This window comes from Trichoderma citrinoviride (genome assembly GCF_003025115.1).
Source record: "Trichoderma citrinoviride strain TUCIM 6016 unplaced genomic scaffold BBK36scaffold_5, whole genome shotgun sequence".
Taxonomy (NCBI): Eukaryota; Fungi; Ascomycota; class Sordariomycetes; order Hypocreales; family Hypocreaceae; genus Trichoderma; species Trichoderma citrinoviride.
In genome coordinates, this window is record NW_020194713.1 from 829368 (window position 1) to 856309 (window position 26942).

The following is a 26942-nucleotide window of genomic DNA, read 5'->3' on the forward strand; positions in this document are numbered from 1 at the left end:
AAGCAAACGGGCAATTTTGTTCGGAACCATGCCCGCAGCCGCCGCGCGCCAGATATACGAAGACCAGATACCGACCTTCATGTCTGTCTTTGATCTAGAATCCGAGACCATGGTAGATCGCGACACAATTACCGTCGTCGGCTCCAAGTTTCTCGAGGTGGCGCCCAAAACCTCTCAGCAGCCGAGCCTCCAGGCCTGTCTTGCTCCAGACCAGAGCCATAAGCAGCATCGCGACAGTACTTCGACTCAGACATCAGAATCCGACGACTCTTCCCCAACGACTACGCTGTCTACCACAGACTCTTCACCCCTCTCGGATCCGTCGCCATCCTCGTCACCGGATTCTCCGCTCAACCTGCTCCCGCTTGGTAACTTTCACTCTGCAAGCTTCAGTGGCCCTTCCAACCCAGTTTCACTGCTCAGCATTTCCGAGGCGAGCGCATTGGAGCGTCCCATGACGTCTCCCGCTCCGAGGAAGCCGAGAAACATGAAGGGTCTATCCATCCAGCCACCGACAGTAGCAGCCTCGGCCAAGTCCATGGTATCGGAACCTTGCTCGCCCTCCTTCATCAAGCCCTCCATTCCCGCCATGAAGAGAAAGCCCAGTCTTCTCAGCCTCAAGACCAATGCTTCAGATTTGATTAAGCAGACGTCGTTGGAAGTGCCGGCATCGCCAGGCATGCCTCCCATCCTGCAGCGCCGCGCGCTCAAGCATTCCACCTCGTCACCGTCTTTCCCCTCCTCCTCCTTGAAGACATCCACATTTGGACCTGCTGGGGGAATGACCTTTCCAAAGGTCCTGGAGCGCAATGAGTCAGGGCTGTCGGAGTTCTTGCGACCCATGAAGTCCAGCATGAACTTGACATTTGATGCTGCCATCACGGAAGAGGACACTCCCATCAAGACCCAGCTTGCGTCTCGAAACGACTTTGACGAGCCTTTTCGGGAGAACGAGAATAATGAAGACCAGAAAACGCCTGGGTACCCTGATGGTCCCATTGCCATTTACGGCGATAATGTCTATTTGTATCTGGAACCCACGGCCGAAGAAGCCTCTCGCTTTGATGTAGTCATCAACGTTGCCCACGAAGTTCGGAATCCCTTCGAGGCCAAGCGAGAAGAGGTTAAACAAGAGCAGGCGAAGCCTTCACTGCACGGGCCTTCCGCTCGCGGCAGAGGAATCTCATCCAATTTAAGCCCTATTCCGGATACGGCAGTGTCAAACTCCAGCTTTGCTACCGCATGGGAGTTCCAGCCTTCTGACGGCAGCAGCCCGATGGACACGGACATGCAGACGCCCACGACGCCAAAGGCCAATCCTCTTAGCACACCAGAGTACATCCACATTCCATGGGATCACAATACCGACATCGCGCCCGATCTCATGCACCTCTGCGAGACCATTGAGAACCGCACCAAGGAAGGCAAGAAGGTGCTCGTCCACTGCCAGCAGGGAGCTAGCCGTTCGGCGAGTCTCATCATTGCCTACGGCCTCTGGTTAAACCCCCATTTCAGCGTCAACGATGCGTACTACGCAGCACAGGCCAAGAGTCGCTGGATCAGCCCCAACATGAAGCTCATGTACTCGCTGCAAGACTTCCAAAAGGAGCTTGCCAAGAAGAAGCGCTCCTCGCCAGGCTCTGGGCCCTATCGACCTCGCACTGGAAGGAGTCCGTCCAAGCACAGATTGACCCTGTCCGCTGACGCAATTGAGATGCCTTCCAAGGAGCCGCACACTGCGCCCCTCCCAGCAGAAAACGGCAAGGGTAGGCAGGGAAGCGAGAGCACGACTCCTCTGACTCTCCATCCGAGCAACTCGAATGACCTCCAGACCATTTCCCCGGGACCTGCTTCGGCGCCCTTGACATTTTCGTGGAGAGACAGCTTCGAGAGGCCTCAGGCGGAGCGCATGGAGCCGGAACAAAAGAAAGCGAAGCAGATGGAGCCTTCTATCAATGAGCCAGAACCAAGCCCTCGACAATCAAGGACGGACCTTGTTCCGCCGCCGTCTCCTTCGCCTTTCAAGCTCCAGGCTCCCCCCTTGAGACCAAAGTCAGCGCAAGGACGGTCCAAGCCAAGCTTGGCTCCCCTGGGCGGTCCCAGACTGAAGCCGACTGCCTCTTATTCGACCCTGGGTGCTCGGGACTATTCGTCTTCATTTCCCATGCAAACTTCCAACGAGAAAGCTGTTCACTTCTCGGCGATTTTCCCGGACGATGATGTCCTCATGTCACCCAGGGACCAAGAGATGGCCAACAGCTCCCTGGGGAGCTTCCCGTCAATTGCTGGAATGAGATTCATCGAGCGACAGGAGCTTCCGCAAAATCTCTTCTCCCCAAGGCAGACGGCTTTCAGCCGGGACTCCTTTTTCTCCTTCGGTAGGCCAACGCAAGCGGATCCGCGCAGCCCACCTGCCAAGGGCGAAGCATCGATTATTCGGTCCATTGATGACATCTTATAATCGGCCTTGACCATGCTTTTACGACATTTTCTAGCATCATACCACTCACGATTCATCTATATACAAAGCACATCGTCTTAAAAAGGAGAATGGCGAAGCCTGCGTCTTCGGCTGAAGGATGGTCTCTAATTGGATCCCGACTATGGCTGTACCCCAGCCTCTGTGCCATTTCTATCGCATTTTCAGGAGTTCAACCGTGTACAACAGAGCTATTTGATCAGCACACACGTTGAGGAAGCGGGAGCATTCGTGATTCTACCCTGACTTTGCCCCCCTCCGCGTGTCGTCGCTTTACCCTCTCGATTCCGCTGCTACCCGACTGAACAGCTTACAAGACATCCCTCAAGCTGGTCGTGGTTGGCTCATGATCCTCATGGGAACGGAGGAGAAAGGGAAAGAGCAAGCATCATTTCCTCTTGCACATACGTCCAAAAAATTGTTCTATTTCCCCCATGTACTTATCATATTTGTCTTTACCTATGTTTTCTCTTGTGTTTATATCTTCCGCTCGCTTTTTTCTTATCTCCAAAGGACAGGCTGTTGGATAACAGCAAAACTTGGGTACGTGGTGGGGGAGGGGAGTACATTGGTTTCCATCTCGTTTTGTCGGCATTTTATTACTTCCCTTTTGTTTTGTATTTTTGCAACCCTCCGGCATTTGGCATACGCACAGGAAATTAAAGAGGAGGTGGAATAACCTCCTCAAAGACGGTGGACGCTTGGAAGAAGCAGGTCTTCATTGGAGAGCATTGAGAGGGGGGAGAAGGATGGGCCATGCAAGTCCCTTACCGATGACAGAGATGAAGGGAGAGAGAGATACCACGGTAGCAAGGGAGGCAAAATATAAGGATAGGTAGAATAGGGGAGGAGAAGAAGACGAAAAAAGAAAATACACCAAATCGAATTACTACATCAGACATACGTCGCCCCTACTACTGGCCACGTCGTTCCTTTGGGGTCCGTTCTTCCGTCCCCACGAAAAGTTCAGAATACTTGATGTTCTATTTTGTATGAAAGCCCGCTTCCCATATACCAGGGCTATTCTGTAAATCCCCAGCGAAACGCCATGTTGTACGCAGGGAAGGAAAAGAAACCGGGAGTAGTAAAAGATATCCAAAAACAGTCAAGGACAATATATATATGTACGTGTGGCCAACCCTCCGGAAAATATGTACATCTTGAAGTCTGAATTCTATCACGATCCTTGTAAATTTTGTCTCTCTCTTCTATTGCGCGGGTTATTCATCAAGAAGACTTCTTCGCCTTGGCAGCCTCCTTATCCATCTTCTCCTTCCTGGCAATGGCCGCCTCGACGCCAATGCCGCCAAACACGAGGCCGACGCCGAGCCACTGCATCTGCGTGAGGCGATGGCCAAAGGCGACGACGGAGAGGATCATGGTGAACATTTTGCGCGTCACGGTGACGGTGACGAGCAGGACGGATGAAAAGGTGGACAGAGTATAGACTAAGTGAATGTAGGGTTAGCATTTGAAGGGCTATTGAGAGGAGGAGGAAGGGTATAAAGTTAGTTTGAGCAGACGTACAAATAAAGACTTGACCAAGTGCACCACAAGCTGCAAAGCCCAAGACGTCCTTCCACACGGCAGGATACTTGGTCACAAACTCGAGGGCCGCGTTCAGTTCGCCAGCGCTGCCAGCAACGTCCATCCCGAGCCACTCGCCAATTCCCGTAGACACGAGCGCAGGGCTACCGATGAGGTACAGGGACGTCACAACGGTGCTCATCATGTTGTTGGCGCACATCATCTGCGGCCCGCTGAAAGGGCGAAACGTCTGGAAGATGTAGTCCTGCGTGCTGTTGGTGAGGCCGTCAAAGAGGAGATTGATGCCCAGCAGCAGCAAGCCCCAGGAGACGTTTGCCTCGTCTGACCGGGCCGACTTCTTATGCTTGCGGCCCGAGTGAAGGGTGAAGACGGCAACGCCCGTGGTGACGGCGGCAACGACGAGGTACTTGTAGAGGGGGTAGCGCTTCCGGAAGATGGTAATGTGCAGGAACATGACGGGGAGGAGCTTGCAGCTCTTGGCAAGCAGAAAGGTGATGTAGTCGATGTGCGCGAGACTGGCATAGCCAAAGGGACTGGCCAGACTGTTGGTGATGGCGACGAGCGCGAGCGGGCCGAGGATGCTGCGCGACGGGAAAATGGGCGGCACCGATGCGCCTTTCGGCGTCGAGACGAGGAGATAGACAAAGCCAACCGCGGCGGCAAAGAGCGACTGGATGGTGTTGAGGAAGACGGGGAAATGCCACACCTCTGGTGCGTCGGCCGGGCCGTAAGCCTTGGTCGTCAGCTTCTCCTGGAGATACGCCCAGGTCAAGCTTTTGGTGTCGCGCGCGCACAAGTTAGCTCAAAGCGATCCAGATAGAGGGACTGGTAGGCAAAAAAACCTACAAGGAAGCGTAGATGCCCGCGACAGCAGTTACAAGCTGAACCAAGCCCGCCTCGCCCTTGCCCGACTCTTGCGCCGACTTGGACGCAGCAGCCGCGTGCCCATTCGTCGCCTTCATCTCCTTTCCATTGGCATCCTCCCATGCGGCAGACTGCTTGTTGAAGAACTCGGAAGACGACTCGCGCTTAACGGCCGGCTGCTTTGAGCGCGCCATGGTTCAAGCAGAGACGGAGAAGCGCGTTGTCGATGCGCGCAGCACAGAGATGCGCTTGCGAAATCGTTTCGTTGATGCGTTACTGCCGGGAGTACTAAGGACAGTGGATGGTAGACGAGTCCGCGCGGAGAAGATGAAGAGCAAAGCAAAAGGGAGGATCAAACAGGCAAAAGGGACAGCCAAACGAGGGAAGAAAAGGGAGCGACGGCGCCAATTGTGCCGGATATATATGAGTGCGAGGGTTCAGTAGACAGAGTTGTAGAGACCGAAAAGTTGACAAGTTGGCTTCATCTCGCAGCCACGGCACGCTCTTGACGTCTGGGGAAGGAGGGACCCTGAGGCTGGTGGGGGTGCCTGCCGCCGCCTGCCGGATGCACACTTTCCAATCTGGGTTAGACGCATTCTTGGGAGGCTTACTGCCGGCAACGCCTAAATCTGGAGGCTATCCATGATGATAATCATTTTGGATGTACTAAGCATATTGGATGGCTTCATTCCTGGCCGGCAACATCAAGCAATACGACATGACTTACTCGGCAGCTATTTAGGGGAACCAAGTCACAGTCAAGCCAGCTTGCGTCCAAATATATTTCAGTCTCTTGCACAACGACTGACTAGATGCACTATTATCTAGACAACCCCAATCCCAGATCCGTTTCATGCGCATAGCATGCCTGTCGTGCATGCCACGGGGTATTGCCTGATTCCTGCTTGAGAAAAGAGAAAAGAGAGTCGTCATCCCCTGTCAAGGAGAACAACGACGAGGATAAGAGGGCACGGGTGGGAGATGATGTGTACGTGAATGTTGGTTCACATGTCGGTCGTCGCGCAGCGAGTGGTAGAGTAAGAGGATGGTGTGTTTTTTTGTTGCTTGCGTAATAGTATTCTTGGTTTCGAGTTTGCGGAGTAAGGATGGCATAAGGGATCGCGGAGCGAGAGTCGAGGAGAGAGTGAATGTGATAGTGTGACAGCCGAGCAGCGAAGCCGTGCTTTGGACGACTCGTGCCCGTAAGGGACACTGGCCATCTCAGGCAGCGCACTTCGATGCGCTTGTATCGATGCCATGATCCCAGGCGTGAGTTGAGAATTGGTGGATGTATGTCAAGCCTGCGCGGTCACAAGGCGTCGCGGGTGATGAAGGCAAACAGAGGCGTGAGAGTCGAAGGTCGAGGTAAGAAATATTCGATGAGTCCTTGCCTGGTGCTTGCAGACATTGAAAGAGCCCTGCTCGGGGGACCATCATTTCCCCATGAGGCTGAGCTACTGTAGAGAGCAGCAGTAGCCTCATGATCGATGCGAGAGTCGACCCGCGCAGTAGAGATAGAATCGGTTTGATGGCGGCCCAGTGGAGGTAGAAATGACACGTGAGAAAGCATAACTGGAGATAAGGAGGGAGAAAGTAGAAAAGGAAAAGAGAAGAAAAAATACAATAAAATGGGGAAAAGATAAACAAACAAAACAGACGGTGGCTGCGTTGGATGCTTTTGGCGATGAACTGCAATCATCGAAAATCCTGTCCCTGTTCCAGCGGGGGAAAGAGGAGCCTTGCGGCAAACCAGATCTGGACGCCCTTATCCGCCAAATCCAGCCCAAACACAGCTCATTCACAAGTGGTACGAGAAACATGAAGCAACAGCCAGCGTGCTCATTATTAGAAAGTCCTTGGTTTACTCCTGGTCTTGCATCTGACTGCGACGCATCTTCTCAGCCTCAAGGTTTTCATAGAGTAGGAACAGCGCGGACTCGTTGGCCTTGGCGGTACCCATGATGGTGAACATGCGCTCGCCTGTCTCGTCGTGGGGGGCCTATTGGGTGTCAGTTGCGACTGTGGATATGAAGAGGAGTGCAGCTCGGGTCGCTGATGCTTACCTTTGCAATGGAGATGCGAGCTCCGGAAGTCTTGCGGATGTCGCTAATCTTGCTGCCGCCACGGCCAATGATGCATCCAACCATGTCGGCGGGGATGCTAATGTTCTGAGTCTGGATTTCTTCACCGTTCTCGTCGTGAGTGGGAGGGCCGCGAGTCGCAGCGTCGGAATCAGAGCGGCGGCTGAATGGCCTCGAGCCTCCGTTGCTGAAGTCGGCTCCGTTGCCGGTGCGCATCACGCGAGGGCTTCCGTAGTCTCGACCGCCGCCGTTACCGTAGCCGGAGCCGCCCAGGCTTCCAGAGCCGGAGGACTGAGTTCGGACGACAGGGTTGTAGAGCACGGTGCCGGTGCCCCGCTGCCAGTCATCGACCAAGCACTTGGAAATCTCCCAAATGGCTCGTTGGATGCCTTCGGGAGTGCCCTGGACTTCGACGATGCGCTCGGTAGACTGGGGCAGCATGTCCTTCTGCGCAACCATGCGGACACCGGAAACGTCCTGGATATGCTTGATCTTGAGGCCCTGTCGGCCGATGATGGTGCCCATTTGGTTGTGGGAGATGAGAAGCTTGATGGCTATTGATCGGAGTCGCCAGCGTTAGCAATCGTTTCCAAGAGAAAGAGAGTAGACAATACGCACGGTGAGTTCCGTTGTTTTGGACGACACCACCCATACCAACGACGGGGGCGCCTTCGAGGAGGGCTCGGGCAACAATGGCGTAGGCGCGAGAAATGGCATCGCACCCGCCGGTGATGGTGAGAACTCGGTCATGAACGCCCTGCACAACCTTGCTAACGCCAGCTTTTACGCCGGTTTCATCACGGAGGTCAGCGACGTTCTTGCCGCCTTTTCCAATGATGACACCGGCTTCCTTGGAGGAAACGATGGCGCGCAAGGTCAGCTGAGCCTGGGCATATTCTTCGTCCGTCTTAGGGGCGAGCTCGCCGTCGGGGCCGAGTCGCTCGTCCATCTTCAACTGGTCCATGGAGTCCACGATATCGCCGCCATTGGGCGAAAGGATATCTTGGGAAGCGGCCATGACTGCTGAGTGGGGTGGAAGGTGAGGAAGGAACGGAAGAGATGGGTTGGGTGAGGTGGAGGTTTGGTATCAGAGCGGGTAGCTGAGCTCGAGACTGTCTGGCAGATATTCGTCAGTCTACATTTAACTCAATACAAAGCCACCTGAGCTTCGAGATAGGTTGCGCATGGAGATGCGCGCATAGCAGGACCGTCTGTGACGCAACGTGCGTACACGCCGTTGTCTGTCCGCTGGTGGCAACCTGAGGGACTGCCGCGGCGGCAGACGATGCAGATACAGCCGTGTCTCGTCGCGAAGAAGGGCTAGAAGAGCGGTAATGAACTTACCGGATGAACGTCGAGAAGCCGGAAGCTGCGCGGACGTCGGAAAGGTGAGAGGGAGCGAGGCTGGCCGTGAGAACTTGGCGAAATGTCAAGGGCGTTGCCAGACGCTTTTTTTTTGTGTGGTGTTGGCAGGGATTTGGCGGGGTCAAGAGGCGAGTGGGCGGAAGCGGGCGAAGGAGCAGTGAGAAACGCGACACGATGCCGGAGGGCAAGGAAGTGCGCAAGAGGAGATCGGGAGATGGAGGTTGAGGGGGAAATCCGTAGGGCGGCGAGGGCGCGAGAAAAGGGTCGGGGCGGGTAGAGGTGAGGAGATGTAAGAGGGAAGAGAGAGGAAGAGAGGAAGAAAAAGTGACGGTTGAGACTGGAGGTAAGGTGTGAGAGAGAGAGAGAGAGAGCGAGAGCTTCTGGAGGGGGAGCCGAAGAAGAAAGTCAGGTGGGGAGGCAGAGGCAGAGGTGAAGCAGCGCTGCAGCAAAGCAGCCAGAGCCACCCGCAGCGCCACTAGCACAGTTTGCTAGCGGGCCACAGGCGCTGGCGTCGCTACAGCTGTCACTGCCGTGGCCGCTGGACAGCCCAGACTTGGACCTGCTCGACCAAAAGCGGGCAAGGGAAAAAAGAGGCGAGAAACGCCAGAGCAAGACGATTCGGTGCGCCAGGAACGGTCATGCATGTCTCTCGAGTGGCTTGCAATGGGAAGCAGCCCCTTCAAGGGTAAGATTTCTGCGTCATATATACAAGGTAGGTACTGTGCCTGAGGAGTACAAACATCGCGAAACTTGCCAAGGGGATACCTGCCAGATACCGCCCACCTACTACCTACCTCGGTACCTGTGGAGATGCACATCAACTTCACTTGAGCTTCAGTCCTCTGCGCTTGTCTTCAAGGTCAACTTCAGGATTGTTTGTCGCTACATGGGATGCGCCGAGTTCCTGGTAGTACTACCTGGTATGTACCTCGGTGTTTGCCTTTCCGCATGCTGACGGGGAGGTACGTCAAGGGTCTCTTCGTGGTATCATTTGCCACGCGATCCCACTGTGCCAACCGAATTCTGCTCGAGGTTTGCTTGCCTAAAGCGGAAACGAGGGAGAACGCCCCCAGATTTCCGCATATCTTCACCCTCTACGAATACCTACAGTACATGTGCCTGGCAGTGGTTTGGAACAGCCTTCCAGAATGCGACAGGTTCCAAGTTCCTTGAGTCCATGTTTACAGTGTCTGTACCCGTTGAATGGGCTGACGAATGCACTGTCCAGCAGCAAACACCAGGTTCGCGGGCCAAGGGAAGGCATCCCAACGCAGCAGTCGTCTTATCCTCTGTACCCTCAACCCGTGTAATAGCTCTCCGGATGCTTTCAACAGAGCACCCTCAATTCACACACCTGGAATAAGCTCGCCTATGTGATTTGAGGCTCCGACACTCGCATGTGCCCAACGAAATCCCGGTGTCCAGACCTACTACTGCTTCGACTAATATGCACTGCAGCTTACTGCCTTACTTACTACCTACCTACTCAGATAGTCTTCGTAAGTGGTTTGACGATGGCGCCCTCAGCCCGTCAATCAGCGTCCCAAACTTGTTGAGCTACTGCCAGTATATGCGGCATGGGTGGTAGCACCTGTACAAGCAACCATTCCCAGCTGCAGAACCTTTCAGCTGATACACCAATCATCTCGTGGGAGGCTGTTTGCATTGCCGTACCGCCAACTCTACGCGGCACGCATGCCGTCCAGTCCGGATACTGGAGACAGACTTTGCCGAGTTTGCATCTTTATCCCGCCCTGGAGAACCTTGGACGCTGTGATGGGTTGTTTTGAGCCTTCACTGCTACGCAAATATGCGAGCGAGAAGCAAGCGGCATCCGCGAAGGGGCTACATATATGTAATATACAACTATATCGTGGCTTTCGGCTTCGAGCGCCTGTGCATGTACGGATACATCACCAAAGGCGGGGTGCTATTGTGTTTCCTCTGTCCAGATCCTGATAGCCACCGCTGCATTGTCCATACATGTGCTTGGTCTACTGTCCATCGCATATCATACGACGGAGCCGGTAGAGGAGACACATCCGCAATACCCGGGGCTGCTTCGACACCAATTGGACTGCTGCATCCACCTCTTCCTCGTATTCGTGGTTGGCTGCACCTCTGATGGAACAACTGGGCAATCCTAAAGTAGATCCATCAATATCCGATTCTATATAGCTCTTTCTACAGATAGGAGGTTGTTAAATCTAAGCACCTCACCCATCCATCAACGCTGTCGCAATTTCTGCTCGTGTTGTACCCAAAAGTTCTTGCAGGCTCTGTGGCCCCAGTGCTCAACCCACCACTCCCCAAAGCTGTCTTCAACGTCGTAGTCGACCTTTGACACTCTCTCTTCCCTCTTCAGCCCGCAAATGACACACGGCTTGGGCCCCGTCGGCACCATCTTAGCCGTTGTGACCTGCATATTCTCGCTGAGTTCGGGAACTTTGAGGCCTAGCTTGCCCTCGGCGTTGGCAGCAGCAACAGCAGACCGCACGCGTCCGACGTATTCTCGCCATACGGCCACCACATCTGCTGCCTCTCTGTCTTCCCGTGCTGACTGAGTTTTGTCCAAGCCCGCGAGCTTCATGCCCTTGCTGCCGGCGGCCGAGATGGACATGCTTTTCGCCAGGATCTTGTCCCGATGCCACCTGTGTTTGCGGCCAGCAATCACTCGAGCGGCAGTCGTGGCAAGGAGGATATAGCCTTGGAGAAAGTGGATTGCTTTGGGATTGGACAGAACCTGCTGTTTGATGGAGGCACTGTGGCCAGATATTGGCTTGAAAAAGGCATTTGCTGAACTCAAGAGGTCCGGGAAAATAGACAAGATGATGGATGGTGGAGGGACGTTGGTTGGAGGAGGGTCGTCATCGTTTTCCTTCATGGCACTAGATTGACCGCCGTCGCCTGCGTCCCAATCCCAGCTTTCAGACTGGTCTATGCTTGGTCTCTCTTCCTTCTTGTTGAGAGACGCACTAGGCGTCTCGTCCCAAGCGTCCCAATCATCATCAAATGCCTTGGCCACGGATGGCTTTGCTCCATGTTTGGTCATTGGCCATGCCGTAACTGGTGTTGCTGATTTTGGTGCATCACGCGCCTTCGTGGGAGGTCTAGCAGTAGTTCCACTTGTCTTGATTCCAAGGTCTGGGAAGGGGTTTCGCTCCTGGAAAGATGGTGACTTTGGCGGGTTCGGGGGTGTTGTTGCCGCCGCCCCGAAGCTCAAGGCTCCCAGGGGCTGGGGAGGGGTTTGCTTGTGAGTGACTTTTGGCACCGGTGGTTTCTCCGGAGGGTCGTCAAGCGAGAGCAAGTCCAGCAGCGGAGCGGAGTTGCTAGAAGGTGTGGGATTCGTTGTAGAGCTTTGCTTCGGCTGCGGAGGTGCCGGTGCCACCGTTTCAAAGTCACCAAACTCATCCTCGTCCTCGTCAACATCCGGTGCCTGGAGCTCAAAATCATCGGCATCGAACAGCACGTTGGGGTCTTTAGGTGCCAGGTTCATGGAAAGCCTTGAATTGCCCTGCGCCGAGTCCCATGAGAAGCCGGTGCCTTCGGGCTTTGCCTTTGGCTTTGCTTGAACGTCAACCAAAGTATTGGTCATGATGTCGAGAGTAGGGGCCCGAAAGGGCCTATTCACGACATCAGGCTGTTTGATTGGAGAGGCCAGCCCGCCGAATGGTTCGGAAGTCTTGCTGATGGTAGATGCTGCCGGTGTAGGCTCCGCGGTCTCGAAATCTCCCCAGCCATCGTCATCAACATCGTTGAATGCCTGAGATGCTGGCGCAGCGTGTGAGACCGGTGGCGACGCAGCCCAGCCGACAGCTGCGGTCGGCTGAGATTGGACTGGGGGCCATCGTTCAATTGGTGATGCTGCTGCTGATGTAAAGTCGTTGAAGCCGAAGCTGAAGGGATCCCTTGCCGCAGGCTTATTCCACGTTTGCTGGCCAGTTGCGGCTGGGGGAAGCGGTGATTGCTGTCCCTGTTGTTGCTGCTGTTGCGGAGGTGGCGGGTTGCTGTTGGCAAATTCAGCAAACAAATCAGCCGACATGCTGACGAATATGCAGATGCATGCTCCTTTGACTGAGACTGAAGAGAGGCAACAACCAGCTAGATGTCTCGAGGTCACGCTGCACAGACGAGACGCGGTTCTATCATATGCGAGCAGTTTGTCGAAGCATCGGATGAGACCGAAGTGTCTCGTAGCCGGCCTTATGGGGTTAAGCGGAAGACGCGAAGCTTGCCCGGGCTCATGTATCGGGACTTTGGCACAAAGCGCCTAACAGGGCCGGCCTACAGCATTGCTTGTGGCTTGTAAGGCGCGGTATTGGACGCCGGGACCCGCCTACAGCGACCCGAGGCAGCTGCGTGTGCATGTATCTATACAAATAGATCCGCGCCGGCGAGATGCGGGGCTATGGCGACTGACTTCCGCAGCCTTGATTTCGATTCAATCTTGGATGTTCTCACCCTCTGGAGTGAGACCGCGAACTGTGTGTGATATTCAGTAATCCGCCATATTCGATGCAACGATAGACTCATAACAGAGCCAGAAGCGAGCGTGCCATGTCGATGAGCTTGGCCGCCTAGCCTTGCTCGCCAGGACCGTCGTCAGCATGAGATCGCTTGCAGAGACGCAGTAAGTTCCAGATATCTCACAAACGAGTCAGTGGCAGGCGACTGACTGCTCTTGAAGAGCGAGATGGCAGGCGACCCAAGCGCACTGCGCAAGCGTCGACGAGTTACGGGACGCCGTCCGCTACAACGGGCCCTCCAGCCCTTGTTTATCGGGCTGTCGCTCCGTCTGCTGGAAGGTGAGTCGGCTTACATGTGCCGTCTTCCTCTGGACATGGTGGTCTGACGTTGACGCTGATGCCATGTAAAGGTGTTTCTCTTGTCCAAGGATGGCGAGGCAAGTTGGTCTCAGTCTCTTCGCCAGAAGAGGGAGCTCTACAGTGAACGTCGTGACCACTTCCTCAAGTTTATAAACCATCCCGAGGCTCTCGCCGAACTCACCATCGACCCTTTGGCCGATGACCCCAAAGTAAGTGAACCCTTCCTACCTATTCAGGCTCATAATGCCCTAACCGCTTCAAGTCTCCTTGGAATACTGTCCGCGAAGATGAGGTTATCAGAGCAGAGATCCTACAAGACGTGCAAAGGCTTCCGGATGAAGCAAACTATCATGAAGACTATATGCAGCGCATGATATTGGACATCTTGTTTATCTATTGCAAGGTGAATCCGAGCAGGGGAGGCTATCGTCAGGGCATGCACGAAGTCCTGGCCCCGATAGTGCACGTTGTCGAGCAAGATGCCCTGGATCGCGCATCAATATCCGCCAGCGATGCCGAGAGTAGCGTTGACGAGCTGATGCTCGAGACCATCGACCGGTCATTTATCGAGCATGATGCCTTTGTCTTGTTTTCTCAACTGATGGAGCACGCTCAGTCATTCTACGAAGTCAAGGATGTGCCAGACTCGAATTCGAGCGCCGACGTCCCATCCCCAGCTCGATTTCCAGAGCAAAGCTCGGCCATTGTTGAGCGGAGCAGGTTCATTCATGAAGTCTGCTTACAAAAGGTTGACCCCGAACTAGCTGCACATCTCACAAGTATAGAGATACTTCCTCAGATCTTCTTAATGTACGCGATAACCCATTCTCAAGCTGTTCATACATTAAAGCTGACCTGGTTGATAGCCGCTGGATTCGACTCTTATTCAGTCGAGAGTTTCCTTTCAACCAGTTTCTTGTCCTTTGGGACACAATCTTTGCTGTTGATCCTTCGTTAGACCTGATCGACCTCATTTGCTGCGCCATGCTACTGCGCATTCGTTGGCAATGTAAGTGTCTTTACTAGCTCTGGAGATGTTGTCCTGGCTAATCTGACTTGACAATTCAGTGCTGGAGTCTGAATATTCTCTTTGTCTGCAACTTCTCCTGAAATACCCACCCCCTGATCAGCTGCATGGGCCTCAAACGTTCGTTGATGATGCGCTCTATCTCCGTGATCACATGAATGCGGCCGGAGGTGCAGCCTTGATTAAGAGATACTCGGGAAAAATTCCCAAAACGCTAAAGAGCCCCGAGCCTGCTGAACGCATCGGCTCGCCCTCTTCCGGATTTGAGTCACTCCGCAGAAAGGGCTTCGGCTTGAGGTCACCAATCCGTTCACCATCGAAGTTTCTTCAGCAACAGGGTGGGGTGGAAAATATGATCCAGGGCGTGATAGAGAAGAGCGAAAAGCTGGGAATCAACCAAGCACTACGAGATGCCGTGGGCGAAATCAAAAGAAACATGCAAGGTCTAAACGAAGGACTGTCTTCGCCGTCTCCAAGAGTGGCCATGGCCGACGCTGGCGCAGCCAAAGCGCTAGCTGTTATGCAGAGGCGGAACGAGCAACTGGCAAGCCTCCTCGAAGAGACCGTCCTCAGCCTGAGGGCACTGTCTCTGTCCAATCTTGAGGACAAGGCTCGAAGCCTTGACACGATTGAGGTTGCAGCAGCCAAAGTCCAGTTTGTGCAGATATATCTTCAAGATGCCACCATGGACATTCCGATGATAGACTCCCCTACGGCTGAAGCAATGCCATCTGGGGTTGAGAAAAGAGAAGGAAAAGAGACGAAGAGAGTGCCAACAGCTGGAAAGGAGAACCAACCTCTGTCACCGGTATCTCCAGACACAAATACGCCCGCTCCGGCTCCAGCGAAGACGATCTCGGCTTTGGACCAGGTGAAGAAGCCCGCGGAGGTCAAAGACCCGCTGTCTGACTCAGTAGAAGTCACAAGTAAGGATGCGATGAACGAAGGCGTGTTGAGTGAAATCAGCCTCAATGCTCGACCGGCCGCCCCTATACCCGCCAGATCGACTATAGCACAGTCTTCTTTCTCATGGATGTTGGAACCTGATGAATCCGGCCCCCTGAAGACGCCTCCGATAGGCAAATCACCTGTGTCTCAGCAGAAGAGACGCGGGAACAATGCGAGCCGTGAGAAGAACGCGTTTCTGTTTGGAGAAGGGCCAGCAGAGCTGGACGAGAGAGATCCTCTTGGGTCTGGCGACATTTTTGGGTTGGAGCCTATTGAGAGCACGCAGCGAGCGAAGGAGTAACGATAGGATGGTAACTATTCGATTTCCTCATGAGTCATGTTTAGATATACGGAATGACATACGAAAGATCCATTGGGTTCATATGTCCACGATGAGACCCGATCACGTTTCCCCCCTCTCACTGTCAGCCGCAAAATCCTGGCATTGTCTTTTATAGCATGATGCCGCCTTATGGTTGGACACAGTATCACAACTTGTACCAGTCACTACGATGCAACGAAGAAGCTACCAAATTACCGGGTGCGAGAAGATTCATGTAGGTAGACTTTTTTTTTAATTCTAGTCCTATATATTCTGAACTAATTGGCCAAGTTCTTGTGCAGAGAAGCCAAAATTGCCCACAGCTTCATCTACATAACCAATCAACAAGAGCAAACAGGACCCTGCCACTTAGAAGATGATTTTTTCCCATTTTACTGCCTTCGTTGCTTGCCATCCATAACCGCTTATGCGAGGTTGCTGTTGATGTAATTGACAAAGTTGCCGATTCTGGTGTAGACACCAGGGAAACCGGCCTCAGCACAGCCAATGCCCCAAGAAACGACACCCTGGAGGACACCGTTGGCATCAACGATGGGGCCGCCGGAGTCGCCGGAGCAGGAGTCCTTGCCACCCTGGGTGAGGCCGGCGCAGAACATGTTGTTGGTGACGCTGAGGCCCTGGCTGCGGTAGTCGGACTGGCAGGTGGCGCGGGCGACGACGGGGACGGAGACCTTGTTCAGGCGCGAGGGGATGGAGTTGGAGTTCTCGCTGGTGGTGCCCCTGTTTGGAGAGAAACGGTTAGCAAGTTTTCGGACATTGACGACGGGCCGAAGACTTTGGGGACATCGATGATTTGCTTACCAGCCAGCGGTGGTGAGGGTCGAGCCGGCCGCGGGGTCAGAGCCCTGGGCGGGAAGAGTGGCGTAGCCGATGGTGGAGCTCTCGCGGAGAGGGCTGGACAGGTGCCAGACGGCAACGTCGAAGTCGGTGGTGCGGTCGTTGTAGGACGGGTTCACGATGATCTGGGAGACACCGACTTGGGTACCGCCAGAGTTCCAGGTCTGTCAGGACAGAGAGAGAGCTTGGTTAGCATACTCAGGGACACGGGGAGCGCCGAAGCAGAAAAGAAAACTTACAAGAGTACCGGCGCGGACGCGGATCTGCGAGGCAGGGTAGACGACAGAGCAGTGAGCGGCGGTCACGACGGTGTTGGCGTTGACCAAGACACCACCGCAGAAGTGGCCGCCCTGGTTGGGGTTCTGGAGAGAGACGATGTAGGGGAACTCGCCGGCGGCGGCGGCGGTTCCGCCCACGATGTCAGCGCCACGGGGCTGGATGGCGGCTCCCAGGGCGAGAGCGGGCAGCATGAGAGCTGAGACGACTTGGGAAGCGGGAGCCATTGCGAAAAGGGGCTGGAGGCTTTTTTCTTCTAAGAGGCAGAGAAGAGTTTGATTGGGATTGGCAGTGGGTGAGCTGTGATGAGATCTTCCAAACGGATCGAGGGGGATCACAGCCCATATTTATATACAGCTTTCCAACATTCGATTCCGAGGCAGAATCGACGATAGACAATGACACCCACAAGGAAAGGTCAGTTAATCTGCCGTATCTAGTCCACACAGCCCGATCCTACGACACCACAAAGACGGGATCTCCCCGAATTCGCATACCGAGGCTCAAGAGAAACTGACAAATCCCATTCGTCCATGACAAGAAAACAACAAGCCCCGATCCAAATCTCCTTCCTAAAGGGAAGCCTGCAGCAACCACACACACACAAGTTCCCCACGAAAAGCTGCCAGGGCTATTCGCAAAAGATCCAAGCTGAGCGAGTGAGTGTGTGTGTGAGAGAAAGAGTGGGTGAATAGTATGTAGAAAGGTTCAATGCCAGAAACAGAAGGCGAAACGTTTGACGGTGCAATCACACGACAGAGATCCATCTGATGTCCCTGAGTGGCTGGATAGAAGATGCGGGCATGTTATTTACGGCCAGGGGCCGGGGCCGGGGGGCCAATGCAGCCAAGATAACCGGATCGACAAGCCAAGTCCGGGGGGAAAAGGAAGACGCAAGTAATATGAATAAATGGAAATGATAATGAGAAAGGAGAATGAGTGCTATAGGTGTGTTACTACGTCGCAGTAGCAATGTATGTAGTGAAACGCCGGTGAAGAGCAACAAAGGGAGCAAGAGGAAAGATGAGATGAAGGTGGAGGGAACTATGCTGCAATACAACGGCCAGCGTCACCACAACCCATCTTCAACAAGAACACTTCTTTCAACAACACCAACAACAACAACAAGGTATTACGGACAAAAGAAAAAAAGACCAAGATGCCACACCAGCCTATCAAGAACCGTTACAGCGCCAAGCAGGCCAGACCAGGGACGATCGGCCGGCTCCGGCAGTTTCGACGTCCAAACAGCCTGCCGTATCCGTCACTTTCTTCCGATCTTGTTCGTTTGGGATCGTCGAGGGGCGGAGAGGGAGAGAGAGGGTGGGCTGGGATATGGGATGCATGGCGTTTATCGCAGCTTCGGAGAGAGAGGTTTTGGTGCGACCTTCTGGATTGAGGCGCCAAGGCCCGGTCTAAGCTTGATAAAAAGCATCAAAATCATGCTCGGGGGAGAGGGAAAATCATTGGGCAATGGGGAACACGAAGAGGACAGGGAGGGTTTTCTGTTATTTTTTCTTTTTTTTACCCATGTATATACGGTACTTTTGCCGTCTTGGGCAGGTTTTGGGTGCAATGAATGCAAGAAAGCATTGCATGGGGGCTTGTTTGTTTGTTTGTTTGTTTAGTGTACTATTGGGTCCCCGTACATGTATGTACATGGATTCATGTGGGATGATGATGATGATGCTGACCTTGAAAGGGCGCGCCGGCATGACTTGAGGCGGGCGCGGGGTAAAGTTGACCGATCGATTTGAGTGAGGGGACGCATATCGTCAGCAAGGACAAGGACAAGGACAAGGACGAGATCGAGGACGAGGACACGTGAGATGTGTCTGCTCGTACAAAGGCATATTGTGGCTGAATGACAGACGACTCTGGAGTTGAAGCCTTATCTATCCATCTATCCATCTGACTATCAAAGAGATTGATCGATTGATTGTATCCCACCTCCTCCTCTTCGTACGACCTTCGTACGACCTTGCTAACCTGCCAAACACCTAAACACCATGCATCTCAAAAAGTACCGAGCAGCCTGCATCTGAATCGAACCGCCGAGCAAGGCAACGCTCCGGCAGTGGGCACCTAATTAGGCAACTAGCAAAACATGGGCGGGAGGACTGGCCCGTGAACACGAACACTTGTACAACCATGGAAATACTAGCACCTTGCGGAGGGAGAGAGTGAGAGAAGTAAACAGAGAGAGAATTCAAGTAAACAAAGCGAGCAGAGACCCCCACTGAGAATTCATTTGGGCGGCTGTCAATTGCAGAAGTTCCCTCTGCCGCCGTTCCAACTGGAACCTTTAAACTACACTAAGGCACGGGCTGGCATCTCGCTAAGGTGAATGCATTTTAGGTCGTCGGCTAGCGAGAGGCTGCCATTGAAGCATAATATTAAGATTACGCACCTTTGTTTTGTGGTCACGATAAGGGAGGGGGAGACCAAAGGAAAAAAGGGCTCCATACGAGATGATGCAGGACGGAATGGATGGAGACAAGCAGAGGGGGAAAGAACAACAAGAAGGGGAAAAAAAAAACCCTTCAACCATCCGAACTCTCACATTCACATGCAAGACTTTGCCTTTTCGCAACTTTCTTTTGGCAGCCGACTTCGGGCAGGATGGTTGTCGAACCAATTGTCGATTGCGCAATCGTGCAGGAAAACGAGATGGGCTTGTGAGAGCCAATCCCACGCCAGCGTAGCATCTGAGGCTTGCTTGCTGCTGAACGACGGGCGTCTATCAGAGGCGAGGCGCCGGGGTTAAGAGAGAAGAGGGAAGAGGGAATTGCAGGGGATCGAGCATAAGACGCAATTGCTTGGCGATGGTCCGTGCCGAGGGATCGAGTTACTGCTGGAGACAGAGGGGACCGGTTGTCGGAGGAGCATTGATACAGGACTTAACTGGGACAAGGCAAGGCAAACGACCGAGTGGCAGTGTATGTATTACTACGCGGGAAGGTATTGCGAAGATGGCAAGCATTGAGTGGCTTCGGACTTGATGTTCCTTGGGATGAACGACTTATACGAAATGCTGCTTTTGCACGTCTGCACTGACCTTTTGGCCCGTCCGTTATCAGAGCGAGGTTGCAGTGGCTTTTTCTGGCTGCCAAGCTCTCTACCTAAGGTAGTATACGGGTCTCCATGGCCATGCAAGGTAAGGTAACTTCACAGGTACGATGCTTATGTACATGTACAGTCTTGAGAAACCAAGGTACTCCTACAATGTTCTCTACCCGCCAGAAGACCTCAAGGGCATTACACTCCTACCGCTCCAGCGACTTCTCCTTGACCCAAAACGTAGCAAGAAAGCACACGAGCCCAAAGCACAGCGACGGCGCAAAGGACGCCATCGTGGCCACCCGGTAGCTCGAGCGCACCTGTTCCGCCACCAGCGGCGGCAGCTCCCTGATCGCGTCCAGGCTTTGCCGCACCTTTTCCTCGACCTGCCCGTCGTCGCCGATGCGAGAGGACAGCTGCTGCCGGAGGACCTGCTGGAGCACGGCCGAGCTGATGCCGACGCCGACGCTGGAGCCGAGCGAGCGGAAGAGGTACGAGCAGGCGATGGCGACGGCGGAGTCTTGGGCCGCTGCGTTGGCGAGGAGGGCGATGAGGATTGTGGTGATGCCTTGGTGAAAGACAAGGATCCATGTCAGTAGAGTGTTCGGAGTACCTCAGCAATATATAACATGTAGATAGATAGGTAGCATTCGTGGACATACCACCGCCGTTGCCAACGGCCGACAGGACGAAGCCAGCATTCACCCCAAAGAGCGAGCGGAACCAGACGGACACGACCAGGGGTATCATGGACAAGAAGAGCAGGCCGTAGCTGGCGACGGTCGGCCAGTAAAACCTGCCCGTCCGCTTGATGACCCAGCCGCCCGCGAGCGACGCCAGCACGCCGGCAATGGTGGCGGGCACGAGCATGGAGCCGCTGGCCGTGGCGCTGAGGCCCTCGACGGCCTGGAAGTACAGCGGCACGAAGAACATGACGCCCATCTCGCCGGCCATGCCGCACATGTTGACCATGTAGCAGGGCAGCAGGTCGCGGCTGAGGATGATGTGGCCGGGGGCGAAGGGGTGCTTGGCGATGCGCATCTCCACGAGGAGGAAGAGGGCGAGGAGGAACGGCGTGAGGCTCAGGGAGACGACCGTGACGGGGTGGGACCAGCCGAGGTTGGGGCCCGAGTCGAGGCCCGTGAGGAGAGAGACGACGGCGAGGACGAGCGTCAAGGCGCCCAGGAAGTCGATCTGGCGGACTTTGGCGACCCAGTGTTGGTCTTTGGAGGGGGGTTCCAGGTCGAGGATCAAGTATACCGAGATCCAGGCGACCAGGCATAAAGGGGCTTGAATCATGAAGGACCTGATTATTGTTGCAAAGTGCACGTTAGCCAACAGTCGTCTGGCTTTGATCCCTCAGGTGAAGAGCAAAGCTTCAAGTCTCACCATCGCCATCCCAGAGAATCGGCAAACAGGCCTCCCAGGGGCCCTCCAGTCGAAGTCCCAGCAGCATACACCACATTGAGATAGCCCTGCCAGACACCGCGCTCCTGCAGCGGCACGATGTCAGAAAACAGAATCGACACGACGGAGCTCATCCCTCCGCCGCCGATGCCAGCAACCGCCCGCGCGATGCAGAGCTGCGTCATGCTCTGAGCGAGACCGCATCCCAGGCAGCCGATGCCGAAGACGGCGTATGCGAACAGGAGGCATGCCTTGCGGCCGAAGATGTCGCTGAGCTTGCCGTAGAGGGGCTGGAAGCTGGTGAGGGTGAGGAAGTATCTGCCAGTAAATCGTTTGCGTTAGTTGATAAAGTTGTGATTTGATGTTTTTTGTGTGCTGCTTACGCTGTGGCGATCCAGCTCGTGTTGTTCAGGGCGTTGAGCTCGCTGCCAATCTTGGCATATGTCGCAACTGCAAGGAGCTGGTCGACGGCTACAAGATAGACCTGCATGAGGAGAGAACAGCTGTTAGCATATCGACCCCTTTTTCTTTGTGGAATGTGTAGGTAGGCGTTGCCTTACGCCAACTCCTATGGCGGGAAGCAAGATGTGCATCTTGTCGGCCATGGGATGCTTCTTGCGGCCGTTTTCGACGTTGCTCTCATCGCCCAGGAGGCCATTTTGGGGAAGAGGTTCAGACAGGAGAGGTGACGTTTCTGTTGGAGGAGCAGATGCTTCTCCGGTAGAGTCGGGAGACCTCATCTCAACCTAGATGAGTCGATTATTCAAGAGCTGCGTGCAGAGAACGACCTTGCAAGAAGCTGGCGCACACAAACAAACGGTGAGATTTGGCGGTAATCCGTGAGATTCCTCCCCGCTCGCATCTCGGGCTTACCCAGGGGCATCGTCTCATAGCAGCCCATCGCCGTGTCAATCCAAGGGCGCTCTCATCGAACGAGAGGGACGAAAATAAAAGAAACGCAATCTCGACTGAACATGGTGCGTCAGATTATGACGCCTCGTGCATACATATGCCCCCCTATTGCTAAGCCAACAAAGCTTGAGAGGCTACCTAATTTTCACCGTAAGGCAAGTTACATATGGACTTTGATGCCATATTAGTATGTCAGCTGCAGGTCGCGTTTAACATCCGATTTGGTTTAAGTAGAGGGGAACGGGTTGCTGGGTTCTCGTATTGTTCCGTGGATAGTACTACTAGTATAATTCCTGTTGGGGCTTAACCTGGAGAAAGGATATTGAAGTTGGGCGATTAATGTTTGGTGGTGATGCAGATTGAAACACCTGTACGAAGTTGATCAGGGAGTGCCGGGTATCTTGATGCTTGGGCGTCTGCTTCTTATGTAAAACTGAAGGATCAATGCTTTGGTGATAGTAGTATTGAGCAGAAGTTGATCTCAACTGGGGACACAACAGTAAAGCTGACGCACTCCGCTTTGAGGCTTCGCCCTGATCAAAATCCGGGGGTGGCTGAAGTCCAATGCCCAACCCAGGAGATTGCACGTGCTGTCATTGGATCTACACGTGAACCCCATGCTTGCCATGTTGTCTGGCGCTGAATGCCCAAGATGGCTCGGATGAGTTCTCTGTCAAATCGAACCACGATTAACAAGCAATGGAGTCTCTTGTGTGGAGTCGGAGCTGTATCTATGGAGAATTTCTGCATGTACGACGTTTGAGCGTCAGTTGTGCCACAGTCATGTGTCGGACATTTGCCCGTGCGCACATGCAGCTTTTTCTTCATCTCATTCTTTTCGTCTCATTTTTTCTTTTTCGGGCTATACATATGCGGGGGAAGAGGCTGCAACGTGGATTGTTCGGCTGTCGATCAGTCGGCGTCGGGGTATGAAGTTTCACAGGTCTATCAAGACATTGAGCTTCTTTTTTACCTTATACTGTAATACAAAGATTCGATGGTTTTTCCATGAGCAGTGCTACACATGCGAAATGTCAAAGAAACCTAAGCACCACAGAGAATTTCATATTCAGAGCTTTGCGCTGTATTCGGTCTCAAGCCAACTGGAAGGATCTTCAACCCAGCAATCTTGCTGTTGGGTGGCGCAAGCTGGCGAGTGGCTAACAAGAGACAGTTGTCTCACGTTGTCAGCCACCACGCCAAATGGATACATGAACAGATGCTTGTTCAGCCGGGATGGACATGGCGAAGAGACACCGGGAAGAAATACAACGCTGAAGCTTTCATACATACAATGCCTGGAATACCTATATCAAGATCCCATGGCGTTGTGGCTCCTTTGTGAGCGTCATCGAACTGAAGCAAGAACAAGAACAAGATTTGACGTGCAGATCGTTTTATGCATCACCATCTCCTGTAAGGGTCTACTCCGGATTCTGTTAGTGCACCCTGCATGCTTCTCGAATCAAGAGTCGACGGCCGCCATCCCCTTTGCCGGCTACACAATCAAGACAACGCGCTGTGATACTCGACAGACGTCAATACTTTTTGTGGCACTGCTGTTGCCCTGCGCTGTCCTGTCCCAGCCTCTATCCTTGTCCACCTGCGACGACATCGACCGCATTCCTCAACCCAGCCATGCCATTGACAACTCGCCATCGGCAAGGATACTTGGACTATCCTGTATTAGATGGAGAGCCCCGTTTCATCGCCTCTCCCGCTGTTAGTCCCAGCTAGCAAGCCACAGTCGTATTAGCCAGGGACTCCCTCGGAATCCAAAACAACTAGGACGGCCTCCTACGTCTCAGCATCTCTGCCGTCTGCCCATGAACTGCCAATTTCTGCTCCCTCAATGCGCAGTCCGCCAGAAGCTGCGCATCACCGTTACTCTCGGTTGATCTATTCTGATCCTTAGCTCTTGTCAGTGCGCTGACACACCGAGCCGCCATGTTGCGTCCATCCGATCGCGCAGCCTCTAAAAGCGGCACGTCTCGCTATTCCAAGGCGTTGCCCGGGGTTCCTGGGAGCGACGATTACGACGAATTTGTCGACGACGACGACGACGACACCACCGACAACAAGACCGCCGGCAGGATATCCGGGAGCAAAAGCAGCGACCCTCCCCACAGTCGAACCAACAGCGCATTCAGTCATCCGGCGCGAACCTCGTCGCTCGCATCGCCGCCGCCGCCGCCGAAAGATCTTCCTCTCCCTCCGCTGCCGTTGAAATTGCAGCAGAAGCTGGGCGACAGCGACGAATCGAATAAGAGCAGCGCCCATAACAGTGTCGAGAGTCCGATCCGCCAAGTCGCAGTCGCGGCGCCCTCACCCGTGTCCAGCGTCACGACCTCGGCGCCGAGTCTGCAATCGCCGCCCTTGACTGGCCGGTCCATGATGGCGATCCCGCGGAAACCAATTGCGAACCTGAACCTGCAGCCGCCGTCGGCGGAATTTCTGGGCCAGCCGTCGCCCACATTCTCCCTGTCGAGCATCCTGATGGCGTACATGGAAGATGGCGACGAACCGCAGGCCGAGTCGCAGGGCATGTCGCAGTACAACGGCGCAGGCGACAGGCGACAGGAAGTCGCGGCAGGATACCAATACGGGACAAACAGCAGCAGTAACTCGACCATCAAGGGAACAAGCACAGGCACAGGCACAGGCACAGGCGCCGGTAGCGAGAGGCCGGCTGCTGCGCCTGCCAGCGCACCATCTGTCAGTGTCAGAGGCAGCAGTGCCTCACTGCCTGCTCGCCCCAACGCCGGCAAGGACCGCAACACGCGCCCAGCTGATCGAAACACCGCTCCTCCGCCACCGCTCAAGGACCGCCAACCTCTCCAGAAAACACCCGCTGCCACTCCTACTGCCACTCCTACTCCTACTCCCGCACCAGCGCCAGCAGCCTCGCCCGAAAAGCCGCTGCCGTCGATCGACACGTCTGAGCTGGCCAGTCCGTCGTCACCCCGGCCCGAGATCTGGAAGCGCCGTCCACATATGACCCAGGGCAGCAGGGAGGTCTCCGGTCTTAGGCTCGACTCTAGCCACGGATCAACCGCGGACACGCAGCCCTCTTCGGATGCATCCTTTTCGAGGGCAGCGCCAGAGCCAGTGTCAGGTCAGGAAGCAGATCCAATACGAGAGCCAGCACGGGGGCCGGATCCAGAGGCTGCAGCGCCAGAGACGGCACCAGAGACGGTGTCGACTGACAGAGCCGCAGCCCAGCGAGCACCCCCGTTTGCCGGCGGCTTGCCTGGCCGAAACGTTCGTCCTTCGCTGCGGCTCAAGGACCGGCCCGTCATTGACGCAGCAGCCATGGGGAACGAAAGTTCCAAGATGAAGCAGATCAAGGACAAATTGGCGCATCAGCGGTCTGACTCGGTCCTGTCCAACACTGCTGGAGCCAAGACTGGGCTTCCGAGCGCCCCAGTAGCCAAGAGGCCGCCGACCCCAGAGTATCAGAAGGAGGAGGTCAAGGAGCCGGCTGTCGAGCCCTTCGTCTCTCCCGTGTCTCCCGCATCGTCTCCCGAGGCGCCACGGGGCGCTTCTCCCGACTTTACAAAAGGACTCCCCCCTAAACCTTCCAACGGCGGCCAGCTTGTCACACTTCCCAGTGGACCGAGACCCATAGTACGGAAGGCCCTGCCTTCACAGCCCAGCCAAGACCTCACAGCTGCCAAGAATGCATTCCGCCAGCAGCCGAATGCCACCAGTGTCGGTGCGTCGAGCAGCCAAGCATCTGCAGTCTCAGTACCACCTAAGGACGATGCGGTTCCTGTAGCAGGCCCTACAGCAGCCCCTGCACCGGTCGCTCCTCTGAAAGATGCTGCAACTGTCCGTTTGGTCACTTCCAGAGATGCACCCGCGATGCAGGCACAGCCTGCCAGAGAACGCACAGATTCTCTCCAGACCGTGAAGCCCCAGCGGAGTATGCCTCAGTCGATATCGGAACCTCGGATGCCGCAGTCGGACGCACAAGGGCCTACCTACCGGGGCCGCGATGGTACGGTGTATGCCGAAATGAAGACGGGCGGTGAGCCGAATCCCAAGGCTGCATATTTCCCCAAACCAGCGCTCCCAGGCTTGATGAGAGACGGCATCGCCAAAGCAAGACCGCTGAGCGATGCGCATTTCAACTGCTTTCAACGACACAGGTCCATGGCTCGACGGAGCAACAAGAACTGTCCACTTACGTGCCAGACGTGCGACAGGGCCGACCTCGAAGATCGCTGGGTGTGTGCCTTTTGCCATCTGCGGATATGCGATTCCTGCCATCGCAGGCTGGACGGTTATCAACGAGATCTCCGCCGTTTCGTCGATGTGCTGGCCGCGGCTGGTACTCTAGCCGGCACGTCGTCATCTCGCCCTGGTACCTCTTTGGGGGCGTAGGCAACGTTCTGATGCCCTACGTCTTCATACCTAACCTTCTCTGGCACATAATTTGACGATACCCCTTTCCGCCCACTGGCGACTTTCTCTCCCCCCAACTTCTTCTCTTTTATTCTTTGATAATCCTCTACAGTATAAAATCTCCTTCCGGGGGTCTGGAGCGACAAATGTCATCAGCGTTTTTTTTACCCCTTTTTAGTTGCGACTTTGTATCAGACTCTCCTGGAGAGGCACTTCTACCGGCCTCTGTTCTCCTTTTCGGTACCACTGTTCGCCTCAGCTCGCAAGCAAATTTGGAGAAGAAGAGCATTTCTCACATGTAATAGTATTAACAAGAGGATTGATTGGTTCATTCGATTGGTTCAATCACTCGTTGGTTCAAAGAGAATGGGAAAATGGATACAATTTTCCGATTGGCTTTTCAGGGAAACTCGGCTTCGCCAAACCGCGTGCTTTGTGCAGAACTCTGGATTTGTGTATAAGTCAGGGTATGCTTGGTTTTTGATACTCTAGAAGGAGAGTGGTTGCAAATAGACTAGGTGGCCTATCTTAGCGATGGGGGGTACTCATAATACAAGATGAC

General features: G+C 54.5%; 8 protein-coding genes across 8 annotated transcripts; 3 read left to right on the forward strand and 5 right to left on the reverse strand.

The window, feature by feature from the left end:
• Positions 1-28: 28 nt before the first annotated feature.
• On the forward strand, positions 29-2461 carry BBK36DRAFT_18960 (dual specificity protein phosphatase; the record flags this gene model as incomplete). The annotated part of the gene is made up of 1 exon (XM_024897864.1): positions 29-2461. One exon carries the CDS (start codon positions 29-31, stop codon positions 2459-2461), a length of 2433 nt encoding a protein of 810 aa, XP_024750768.1.
• A 1245-nt stretch (positions 2462-3706) lies between these two features.
• BBK36DRAFT_1158286 (UAA transporter) lies at positions 3707-5085 on the reverse strand (the record flags this gene model as incomplete). The annotated part of the gene is made up of 3 exons (XM_024894094.1): positions 3707-3927; positions 4007-4800; positions 4874-5085. 3 exons carry the CDS (start codon positions 5083-5085, stop codon positions 3707-3709), a joined length of 1227 nt encoding a protein of 408 aa, XP_024750769.1.
• A 1667-nt stretch (positions 5086-6752) lies between these two features.
• BBK36DRAFT_1158287 (hypothetical protein) lies at positions 6753-7990 on the reverse strand (the record flags this gene model as incomplete). The annotated part of the gene is made up of 3 exons (XM_024894095.1): positions 6753-6890; positions 6955-7526; positions 7591-7990. The coding sequence occupies 3 exons, from the start codon at positions 7988-7990 to the stop codon at positions 6753-6755; spliced, it is 1110 nt and encodes a 369-aa protein (XP_024750770.1).
• Positions 7991-10564: 2574 nt separating this feature from the next.
• On the reverse strand, positions 10565-12379 carry BBK36DRAFT_18963 (hypothetical protein; the record flags this gene model as incomplete). Its single annotated transcript, XM_024897865.1, has 1 exon — positions 10565-12379. The coding sequence occupies one exon, from the start codon at positions 12377-12379 to the stop codon at positions 10565-10567; it is 1815 nt and encodes a 604-aa protein (XP_024750771.1).
• A 565-nt stretch (positions 12380-12944) lies between these two features.
• Positions 12945-15439, forward strand: BBK36DRAFT_1167850 (RabGAP/TBC; the record flags this gene model as incomplete). Its single annotated transcript, XM_024895095.1, has 6 exons — positions 12945-12967; positions 13025-13142; positions 13214-13372; positions 13426-13973; positions 14030-14172; positions 14232-15439. The coding sequence occupies 6 exons, from the start codon at positions 12945-12947 to the stop codon at positions 15437-15439; spliced, it is 2199 nt and encodes a 732-aa protein (XP_024750772.1).
• Positions 15440-15885: 446 nt separating this feature from the next.
• BBK36DRAFT_1115745 (trypsin-like serine protease) lies at positions 15886-16821 on the reverse strand (the record flags this gene model as incomplete). Its single annotated transcript, XM_024890163.1, has 3 exons — positions 15886-16201; positions 16283-16482; positions 16558-16821. 3 exons carry the CDS (start codon positions 16819-16821, stop codon positions 15886-15888), a joined length of 780 nt encoding a protein of 259 aa, XP_024750773.1.
• Positions 16822-19860: 3039 nt separating this feature from the next.
• Positions 19861-21962, reverse strand: BBK36DRAFT_1140104 (MFS general substrate transporter; the record flags this gene model as incomplete). Its single annotated transcript, XM_024893352.1, has 6 exons — positions 19861-20222; positions 20317-20960; positions 21044-21379; positions 21445-21545; positions 21622-21755; positions 21935-21962. The coding sequence occupies 6 exons, from the start codon at positions 21960-21962 to the stop codon at positions 19861-19863; spliced, it is 1605 nt and encodes a 534-aa protein (XP_024750774.1).
• A 1958-nt stretch (positions 21963-23920) lies between these two features.
• Positions 23921-26359, forward strand: BBK36DRAFT_1116435 (hypothetical protein; the record flags this gene model as incomplete). Its single annotated transcript, XM_024890234.1, has 3 exons — positions 23921-24519; positions 24619-25081; positions 25166-26359. The coding sequence occupies 3 exons, from the start codon at positions 23921-23923 to the stop codon at positions 26357-26359; spliced, it is 2256 nt and encodes a 751-aa protein (XP_024750775.1).
• Positions 26360-26942: the final 583 nt, after the last annotated feature.